At 36.3% G+C, this 10,688-nt stretch overlaps 2 protein-coding genes across 5 annotated transcripts; one reads left to right on the plus strand and one right to left on the minus strand.

The window, feature by feature from the left end:
• Positions 1-1,303: 1,303 nt before the first annotated feature.
• LOC112706640 (myb family transcription factor PHL7) lies at positions 1,304-4,496 on the plus strand. Of its 3 annotated transcripts, none has more exons than XM_025758063.3 (7): positions 1,304-1,498; positions 2,331-2,513; positions 2,699-2,775; positions 2,867-2,909; positions 3,018-3,075; positions 3,168-3,237; positions 3,669-4,496. In XM_025758063.3, the coding sequence occupies exons 2-7, from the start codon at positions 2,342-2,344 to the stop codon at positions 4,197-4,199; spliced, it is 951 nt and encodes a 316-aa protein (XP_025613848.1). In that variant the 5' UTR covers positions 1,304-1,498; positions 2,331-2,341; the 3' UTR covers positions 4,200-4,496. The 3 variants fall into 3 exon arrangements, with proteins under 3 accessions (XP_025613848.1, XP_025613840.1, XP_072066480.1); XM_025758055.2 differs by having other exon boundaries at positions 1,352-1,779; XM_072210379.1 differs by lacking the exon at positions 1,304-1,498 and having other exon boundaries at positions 1,812-2,513.
• Positions 4,497-4,734: 238 nt separating this feature from the next.
• Positions 4,735-10,392, minus strand: LOC112706630 (uncharacterized). 2 transcript variants are annotated; one of them, XM_025758033.3, is made up of 14 exons: positions 10,073-10,392; positions 9,250-9,472; positions 8,676-8,757; positions 8,439-8,542; positions 8,173-8,299; positions 7,906-8,000; positions 7,304-7,427; positions 6,766-6,846; positions 6,466-6,564; positions 6,186-6,365; positions 5,934-6,071; positions 5,793-5,852; positions 5,449-5,583; positions 4,735-5,209 (listed from the first exon to the last, which is right to left on the minus strand). In XM_025758033.3, the coding sequence occupies exons 2-14, from the start codon at positions 9,288-9,290 to the stop codon at positions 4,967-4,969; spliced, it is 1,509 nt and encodes a 502-aa protein (XP_025613818.1). In that variant the 5' UTR covers positions 9,291-9,472; positions 10,073-10,392; the 3' UTR covers positions 4,735-4,966. The 2 variants fall into 2 exon arrangements, with proteins under 2 accessions (XP_025613818.1, XP_025613827.1); XM_025758042.3 differs by lacking the exon at positions 10,073-10,392 and having other exon boundaries at positions 9,250-9,882.
• Between the last annotated feature and the right edge of the window lie 296 nt (positions 10,393-10,688).

A 10,688-nucleotide genomic window follows, 5' to 3' on the forward strand; every position in this document is an offset into this window, starting at 1 on the left:
ATAATAATAATTAAGAATCAATTTGAAGTGAAATGGAGGAAGTAGAAGAGGTTGTAGTTGTGGTTGTTGTTGTGAATGAAGCAGTTATTCATGCGTGTGTAGATGAAGGTGATGATGATTACTTAATCACTGAAAATAAGTTGGAGAGAAGCCATGGCTGTTTGAGGAAGAGGAAGAAGAAAAGGGAGAGTCAACCGACGTTGTTTTGGAGCAAATAGCAAAACGACGTCGTTTAATTGTGTCAGGTCAGTTTTCTGGTGATGAAAATGGATGAAAGGGCAAATTTGAGGCACGCTTTAAAATTTTATGGTACAATTTGGGTTAATTGAAAATTCAAGGATTAAATTGAATCGAGGATCAAATTTTAGTGGAAATTTTGAGTATTAACTCCTCCAAATCCACCAAATCCAGCACAAAAAAGAGTCTCATTCACCTAGATGTCCTTTTGAACCTACTGTCGTAAGTTACCACACCAAGCATTCCTAATAAATTGAGGGAGCAGATGTAACATCCTACCACTAAAAGTTTTATGCTTAAGTTCGTAAATCAGATGTGGTGAGATATTATGACCTATATATATATATATATATATATATATATATATATATATGAAAGGAAGCTTAACAAAGATTCTTGAAGAAAAATTGAACAAAACAGATCTCGAAAATCGTATCGCACCTGAACGATTAAGAATAAAATGAGTAGATAATAGTGAAACCGAAGAAAACGTAAGACATATGGGATAAGAATTTCAAAAGAAATATATATTAACAAGCTCCAGACTCGACCTGTGAAGCAAAAACCAGCCAAAATATATATATACATATCGTAGAAAAAACGTGGAAGAAAAAAAGCGTTTACGTAACCAAAAAGCGTTTATCTTAAATATTTGTTAGGAGCGTATAAACACGTACAAATATACGTGACTGAATTATTTGGTTAGAGTTGGTTGTTAGTATAAGAGAAAAGGACAAATACGTCATTGACCTTTTGATTTGCAAACATTTAAATTTTCGAAAATTTGAAAATACATTTAAATCCCTAATCTTTTCAAAACCTGGACATATCGATCCCTCATGTTCACTTAGAGCCTGTCAGACTCAATAGAAAAATCAAACGTAACTCCCCTTGTACTAACCTGGTTGATACAGATGCACATCCGTGAAAAAATTTTTAAAATTAGACAAATTAAACTTATAAATTGATATGTCCAAATTTTAAAGATGTCAAAAACTCAAATATATTTTTAAATCACTAAAAACTTAAATGTTCGCAGGCTAAAACGTGAAGAGGCTTTTTATGTTTTTCTCTTAATATAACTTAGATGGAGAGCTTAATTGTTCTTCTTTTTAATATTTAAAATACAAAAACGTACAAAAGATATATATTTTTGCCACCGGCCACATTCTATGTCCCTTTCAATTTCGTTTGTACTAAACACACAATTGGGATTTGGGATCTTATATTTTCCGAGTGTTTAATTTCTCCAGTGGATAAGGTAGGTACCTCTGTCTCTCCGCTTTGTTTTGATTCTGTTTTCTACCGAAATCTCAAAAAGAAAATGCCGAGAGAAGAAGGGAGTAAAGGAACAGAGGAAGAAGGGGGTAGTTACTAGTTAATACTTAATAGCACTGTTTACGTAAGCAGAGAGTATTGTATTTGTACGTACAAATATTAGCATCGTAGTATTTACCACAGTTACAGTATACGCGAGAAAGAAGAGGTCGGAGTCGGAGATTGAAGGAACCCGGGGTGGCCCACCGGTCACTGGTAACAGTGGTAAGTGCCTTGCTGCGTCAAGCTCCAGCTCCAGCTCCACTTTGACTTCTCACCCACTTTCAAACTCTTTCTATGCAAAAATTCTCTCTATCTCTCTCCATTCCTTTATTTCTTTATTGAGTTTTCAATTTGTCTGCTAATTCAATTCTTGCTCCTTTGTTGCTTATTAGCTATGAACTCTTCTTTCTCAATGGTGGCACCTTCGAAACCCTAATTGCTAACATTAACAAGTTTTTGTTGCCTTGCTGGTTGTGTGTCCTTCTCTTCCTGCACGTGATGTGAATTAGTCAGCGGTCACGTTTGTCCCTATTTCCCGTTTCAATTCCCCCTAATTCAACAACAATGCTAACTATGAGCATTGAGCTTCAATCACTTTCCTGTTTGGTGGGGAGTGGGGACGCCAATGCTTCCAAAGGACCAACAATCATTACGCCCAATTCTGTCTTCTTCTCTTTGTTTTATGTTTGCCCATACCGGATTCTTGAATTTATGTTTCAGTGTTTGCATTCTGTTGAGTATTGACACTTATTCATTGCTGCTGTTACTCTCAGATTAATGACAAATGTATCACCCAAACAACTCATTAGTTTGTGATCACCCCATGGATTGTGTTGCCACTGCAATGGATCTTGTCAATGGAGGTAACAGTCTAGCTTCCAAGCAGCGGCTACGCTGGACCAATGATCTCCACGAACGCTTCGTCGACGCGGTTGCTCAACTTGGTGGGCCAGATCGTGAGTTTTTCCTTCTCCTATGCATGGAACAAAGAAAATAATACAGTTTGAATGTAAATTGATAATCTTATTGTTAGTACTTGCTGTTGACTGGGTATCCTGATTTTAGGTGAAGAATCCAATACAACATGAATGATTCCTTGTGATGAAAGCAACTTAAATTTGATAACCTTTTGTTTTCCCAGGTGCCACACCTAAAGGTGTCCTTAGAGTTATGGGTGTGCAAGGGTTGACAATCTACCATGTCAAAAGTCATTTACAGGTAACAATGTTTTCTCGGCCTTGCTAAACTCGATACTCGTCCATGATTGTCACCTCGGTCTTTACTCTTTATCCGCATTGCTTCTGTTCAGAAATATCGACTAGCAAAATACCTACCTGACTCCTCAACTGATGGTATGTCATGCTGACTTTCATTGTTTAAAAATTCATGGAGAACATTCTTTTAACTTTAACTGACCCGCCGGTTACATGGTGATGCCTTTTTTACATTCTTGATGAAAGGGAAAAACGCTGAGAAGAAAGAAACAGAGGATGTACTTTCTAATCTTGATGGTTCATCGTAAGTATGACTTCCTGTATTTGTTTTGGGATTTAATACCAGTACCAGTTGTGACTGAAGTTAATAGTTGGGGCTTGTGTATCTGAATGCAGTGGGATGCAAATTACTGAAGCACTAAAGCTTCAAATGGAGGTGCAGAAGCGATTGCATGAGCAATTAGAGGTCATTCATATATGAAATGATGAGATGGATTTTTCTATTTTTATTTTATTTAATAAGACTCGTGAATTCGTTTAATAAATAAAAATCGACACACCCAAAAAAAAAAGGTTATTGAAGTTTTAAGTTCTATTACTCTAAGTGTGAGTCTTTGACTAGGGTGTGTAGCTCTTGTTCTGATGGAAACTTTTGATGATGTTAAGTAATAACCCCTTCCACAGGATGACAGGAGCCCCCACAAGTCTCACATTAGACTATGGGCATACCAAATCCGGTGTTCTTTGCAATTTCACTTGAGTTGTATACAAATCGTTCCTAAACTCCAGTATGAAGTTAAACAAAACAAAAAGCAATTTTGATAGAATGATGAGTTGTGTTTAAAATGCCAAGCTTGTTAACCTTTCTTTCTTTCACCCAAAAAAAATGTGAAACAGGTGCAGAGACAACTACAACTAAGGATAGAAGCGCAGGGTAAATACTTGAAGAAGATTATTGAAGAGCAGCAGCGGCTCGGCGGTGTTCTTATAGAAGCACCTGACTGGGGGGCTACAGCTCTGGTCACAGGAGTTACGCGCCAAGAAGATAATAAGACCCACCAAGCAACCCCTGCCACAACCTCTGAGAGCCCCTTTCTGGAGGTAGCTGTGAAAGAACAAGCCCTGGCTAAGAGTCTTTCAATTGATGAATCATTTTCATCTCAGCATGAACCTTTGACACCTGATTCTGGTTGCCATGTTGGCAACCCCACTGGCGGCCCTGAAGAGGAGAGATCAACAAAGAAGCAGCGCTTGAACATTGATGGATCATATTCTAGACCAGAAATGCTGCTTCCGCATCAAATACTGGAGTCAAATGTCTCATCAAATAAGCAACCAAATGTTTTTTCTACTCCCCAGGAGGAATATGATCATTCAATGGGTATAGCTGCCAAAAGTGTGACAAGGAATTCTAGTAGGGTTGTATGAGTAATCTGTGATTTATTCCAGCAAGCAGCTTGTGCATTAGGACTGATTTCATTTCATTTAGTCGGGCATATGATGTGCACTCTTGTAGATTATGGAACCTGTAGGCTGTAGCTCTTAGTTTTCAGTACACTCAGATTTCACTTTGGGTGTAGACCTATTCATGACGGCGACTCGAAGACGCTGATCGGTTGTACGTGATCTTATCAGTCAATGTAACTGCAGAGTGCAGATGCTTAGGAACAGTGCAGTAGTATGTGCTTTGATGCACCATATATTAGAAATTCGATATTCATACTATAATATTGGATTAATATTTTTTGTCTTAAGGTCACCAATGACCAATTATGGGCTTCTCGTGCTTCAGCAATCCTTTTGTCAAACTGGCCCAGGCCCACGGAAAAATGCTAAAATGAGCAGGCCCAGCAATACGAAGGGTATCTATGTGACACTTATGAATTGTGACTGACCATTCAACAAGAAAACAATCTGACCAAATAATAATGATACAAAAACAAAAATAAAAGGGAAAAATAAGTTGACTCACAATTCAATTCGTTGACACAGAATAATCAAGTGAGAGAACAAAGCCAAAGTGGAACCAATATTAATATTAACAAGGACTGACTGCCTACAATTACAAACCAATAAAACCAAATTCCAAGGAGTGGCTATAACAAATACAGGATCACATAGATGCTCAAAGAACTTCAGAATTAGACATGAAGAATGTCTGTCTGTCAGTCAGTCAGTCAGTATGATACAAATGTTCAAGAGGACTCGTGTCTTCGATGGATTGATCCCTTTAGAAGGCAATGCCGCAGTCGTCTACTCAGAGCCTCCAGCTTCTCGAACCTGTCACCCTTCCCCTTTTTGTCAGCTGTCTCGCCTTTCTTCTTTTTCTTCTTCTTGATCTTGCTCTTGTTCTTCTTGAGCTTCTTTTCATCTTCTTTTGCCTCTGAACACTTCTCTTTCATGCTTCTCAAAGGTGTTGCAAATACATCCAATGTATTCTGAAATTGTTAACATCAATGATATCATTACAATACTCAAACTTACAAATAAGCATGAGAAGCAACAACAAGAAACCACATTGATATAAACTAAAATGCAAATTAGAATCTCACTTCACTTCCACATCATTTTCAATATTACCCTTTAGTTTAATCAACAAACCAAGAGTATGAAGAGAAACATATAAATGTTTGTGCGCATGCACGCGTGCACATGGCGATACACAATATACATATACCTGAGGGAGGTTATCAGCCCTTAAATCTGCACAAGATTCTTCATCACTGCCTCCTAAAGAAGAACATCTGCCCCAACTTTCTCTGTTTGAGCTTGTACATGAGAAACAATCTTCAGTTTGATCATTTACCTTATCCTGTAAAATCATGAAGTATATGAGTCAAAACTGATCAAAATATCATCACACCCATAATTATGATCTCTGCATCATAAAACTAAGTCCTACATGGAGAGTTTTTAAAAAACATGAATAAACATATGCCATTTCAGGCCATGTTAGAGAGAGAAGGGGGAGGGAAGAGACTGAGTAATTTCTTAATTTCATATAGTACTTGATAAGATCACCTGTACATCATTTGTAGGCTCATTGTTGTCATGCGCAATTTCTTCTGTAAACACGGATTCCTAAAATACAAGAAACGAATGAATTCTACAATACAAAATGTTTGGAAGGAAATAGCATGGATAGAAGGTTAAGGCAGATACCAGATCAGCAGATGGTGCAACTTCTGATAGAAGTTCAGTAACTGATTTTGTAGTTGAAATTGTTGGAAGAGCAGAAGATGAGCTTGCAGCATCAGCAGTTGCAGATCGAAGACTAGAGAGTATCTCATATATTAGGTTCTAGCATCAAAACAAGAGCATAGTTAGTTTTTTGTTTTCTCACTTAATGTAGTTGAATGACTAAATCATACTACTGTATAAATAAAACCACATAAGATCCTAAAAGCTAATTACCTCATTCACGCCAGAACCAAGTTTCAAATCCCCCAAATCATAATATTTCTCAAGCTTATCAGCTCTAGAAACTTGAGGAGGGTGGAGGACATTATAGAAGAAAATAGAAACCGAATCATAAAAGAACTGTGGCCTAGAAGAGTTATGGTCACCATCAAATTTTATGATATTTTTATCACCCTGCAAATCCATAAACAAAGTTAGCTATTTTGGCTATTAAGGGCAAGGAAATGAATAGGCTTCCAAGAAGCCTCATGATCAAAATGAAATAAATTAGTACCGCATAGGATTCAGATATAAGATCAGAATGGTGGGGCTGAATGAATTTGTCATCACTCCCATGTCCAAATAAAACAGGAATGAATGTCTTCCGTGCAACCTGTAGGCTTTAAAGCATTAATTTGAGATAAAAATGGGAAAAAAAAAAAAACTTTCTAACAATTTGTTTAGACAGAAAAATTGATTATTCTCAGATATCATGGCGAAAAAACCATTATCAATTTTGTTCCATAAAAAATTATATGATCTCAAAATATGGCTGTTCAATGTTATGAAAGAAAATTGCATAATTAATACATACCAGCAAACAATTTAGATCCATAATATCAAACTTTGCCTTCTTCTCAATAACCCGCCGCATGTATTGCACAGCCATTTTAACCTAAATGCAGGGCAAATGCAACACTATAATCAAAGTAGATAATTCAAGTTAACAGGCTTTAGCTCCATTGCTCAACGAATTTGGCAAATGAATGAAAACAAAACAACATTAAGGGGCAGAAAAGCAATAAAAGCACTGCAAGTATATTTCATTTTAAGCAGTGTCTGCTTGTTCTTAAACTTGTCACAGCTAGGTTTGTGTTTATATAAATTTGTGGTGTTCTAGTCGTGACTGTTTGTTTCCATTTCTAATATAGAAAAGAATTAATTAATGACTACCAACTTCCATCTTTAGTTTCCAAATAAAAAAGAACCTCAGTAAAAATACCCTATTAAAAGAAAAAACTTAATTAAACTTTATGTTTCAGTCCTAATATTCCAATTCCCTTTTTGTTCCATTACAATGCAGCTGGTTTATATCACTACATGACTGTTCCAGTGAAAGAAAGAGAGAGTACCGTGAACTTGGGAAGCCGAATTTTGTAGACATCTACAAGCTCCATCATCAAATCATACAAGTTTGAAAAGGCACTATCCAATACCATTCCAGCAATAGAAGGGTCTTCAGCTCCATAAAGAAGGCTACAAGTCAGGAAAGTGAATTAATACAGGAGTGGCTCATCACTCTATGTATCTATGGGAAGCATAGCATCTGGAATTTAAGTCTTAGGCATAGAGCCATTATGTGATTTACAAAACTTCTAAATATGTTGTGTCATCAAAGCTTTAGATCATGTATTCAAAAGGGAACAAATTATGAGTTCTTCTTCCCAATTATATTTTTCCACTTTATCAAACAATAACAAAAAGATTCTTCTCCATAGGAAGGCCTTGGTTTTGTCCAGAGGAAAGGGAGCAAGAGAGTATTTACACCATCCATAACAGAAACTTAAGTCATGAAATTATATTAGAATAAAATGTCAAAATCACCCACTGATGATGTTTAATTTCTTTCTTTTGGGATGGTGGGTTTACGCTTAGCAGAAAATAAAGTATTAAAGCAGCACAAACTCTTATAATGATCAATAACAATAAAAAAGTTTAGTGGAATATGCAATACCTAGTAACAGCACCCATTGATCGTCCCCAGAGACCTATACGTGATATTTGTTTGTTGCTTCTCAAATATGACACCACCATCTTGAGATCATCTTTCTACCACACAAAAGATGGGAAGAATAAAATAACTTGATAATTTTCTTGTGCATAAGAAGTCATGTCATAGTAATTCATAAAAGATGTTGCATGCATAAACCAAAGTTAGAAATTGGAGCTAACTAAGCAAGTCAATATGTATAAAGTACAAAGATTGAAAGAGGCAACATACTTCATGCCAACCAAGGCTAACATAGTTTCCATCAGATAAGCCAGATCCTGAGAAGTCGAGAGTAAAAACAGTAATATTTGACGGAAGAAGAATTACAGCAGCTTCGTTGGCATCTGCCCTACATCCACTGCATCATTGTACAAATGCACACATATGAAAATAGATAAGAATTGAATGGATATCAGATTTTGGAGACCAACATATTGAAATATATGTTTTATGATTGCACAATGGCAGTGCCCATTAAAAATAAAAATTACATATACCTGTTTCCGTGACAATATATTACACAAGGCAGAGAAGTATCTTCAGGGAAAGGAGAAGGAAGATAATGACTACATTGTAAAGTATGGCCTCTAGCATTCTTGAGCTGCAGATTAGAAAAAATAAATCAACACATGAACACATAATCTACAGGTACATAAAGAAATGGTATCATGATGTAACTTCTATGATCTATATATAGAAAAATAAATAAATTAATAAATCAAGTCCATACTTGCCTCCAAATCCTGCCTTTGGTATGTTCTTCCAGCAAGGGAGAATTCCTTGTCCCATAGGTACTGCTCCGGATTATACTCCGCCCTGTACATGTGACAAAGTAAATGCATTGAAGCAGCAACTCAATTGGCTAGCAAAAAGCAATAACAAGTTGAGGAATGGATGCTTCATACAAAGGCATTTAGTTCTTTATCTACATTAACTGAACATGTAAAAACAATTTAAGAAAAAAAAAAACATAACAAATTAGTTTAACTCTATGGTGAAACTTGTATAAGATATTTCTTTGGATGTGATTGAGACAACACATAATATGTAGAGAGGTTAACAAGGATAGTAACAGCAAATAATAGATACGGACAAATATGTTAAGTCAAGTCAAGAGAAACTTGCAAATATTAATGGTGTGATTAACAAAATAAGGGTCCTCCTTTGAGGAGAAAGAGCCCCCAAATCATATACTCAGCATAAACATTCTCTGTCCCCAGAAGCCATATCAACACTAAACAGCACCTACTAACTTGAACAGTACCATTGTGCCAAAGCCACAGCAGCCAGTGAATCATAGATTAATACCTGGGAGGCCGAATCACGAAATTGATGAACTGCTCAATCATCTTGTTTCTACTTCTACATGTACCTCAGAGCAACTCCGCCTCATGAGGTTACAACTACAGCGGAGTCTCTGAGAAGCTCAAAGTCAATTCTCTGACACCAACGCCATCTTCAAACTGCAACTTAATCTCAAATCTCCCAAATATATCTTCCTTGTGAATCAGAATTCCACCATGCCCAAGTCCTTGAGAAACAACACCAACTTGCCACTCAGAAAAAAGAAATAATTTTGCATTACGAAACAAACAGTGCAAAACCCATTACTAATTCTGGCACTAGTTCCTGAAAATTTTCAATTTTAGAAAGAGGATGGTCGTGTCCCAAGTATACAAGAGCACTTTCCAGATCCAAACGCCCTTAAAATCATACAAAAACTGCATCTCAAGAAAACCAGAGAAAAGACATAGTAAACAGAAATTTTCTCCCCATTTTCACCCCCATACCAACCTAACCCACAAGAAAGCTATGTTCGAACCCCCTCTTCTACATTTACAATGATAGAAGTAAGCAACTTTATCAACTTCCAAAAAAATATTGAGCGAGTGGGCACACGTCAATTGCACAAACAAAAGAGAAACAAGAAAGAGAAAACTCAAAATGTGTTAGAAAATTGTAAAAAGTTGAAAAAGAGAAAAATGTGGGGTAAGATAGAAGAGACTCGAATTCCTAGTCAGATCCCACATCCCAAAATGCCACATTGACGCTCTTCCCACTGATTTCCAGAAGAAGAGAGTGAATAACCTTGAAAAAAGGAAAGAGAAGGTGGAAAAGGAAACAACTTTACCGGAATGAAAAGTTGGGTTGTGACCTGAGCTGAGCTGAGCTGAGCTGAGATTCCAGTACCACCCAAAAGCAAATGCTAGTCCTAAGAAGAGTAATGAAGCTCAACAAGGGAACCGAATAAGTTGAAGAGAAGATTCTCCCCACTGCTAAGATTGTAGTGATGAATTGAACGGAGGAGAAGAAGATGAAGATGAAGATGAAGATTAAGCTGTGAAGGATGGACTTTTTTCTGAGTTGTTGTTGCCTGTCAAACATTTTTTAAACAATTTTTGAGATTCCTGCTTCCTTTTATTACCGTAAGTTTTTGCTAACTCGCTCTTTAAGAGTGAAAAATAAAAACTTTATTACTTAAAAAGATTAATTTTTTATACTATTGGAAAGGCTACTCACAAATTTCCATTTGGAACTCGAGGTGAAATGGACGAATTATTCCACCCTTTAAATTTTAATTATTATTTTAATTAATATATAAAATAATGATAACCAAACAAATAACAATTCACGTCAAATAACTAAAAAGTATAAACACCAAAAAATTGAAGTTAAAACTTGTTTTATATCATGAAATTCTACGTCTACGGTCTACATCAGAAAGTATTTCAATTCAAAAGGTTCCC

The sequence above is a fragment of the Arachis hypogaea genome, chromosome 1 (genome assembly GCF_003086295.3).
Source record: "Arachis hypogaea cultivar Tifrunner chromosome 1, arahy.Tifrunner.gnm2.J5K5, whole genome shotgun sequence".
Lineage (NCBI taxonomy): Eukaryota > Viridiplantae > Streptophyta > Magnoliopsida > Fabales > Fabaceae > Arachis > Arachis hypogaea.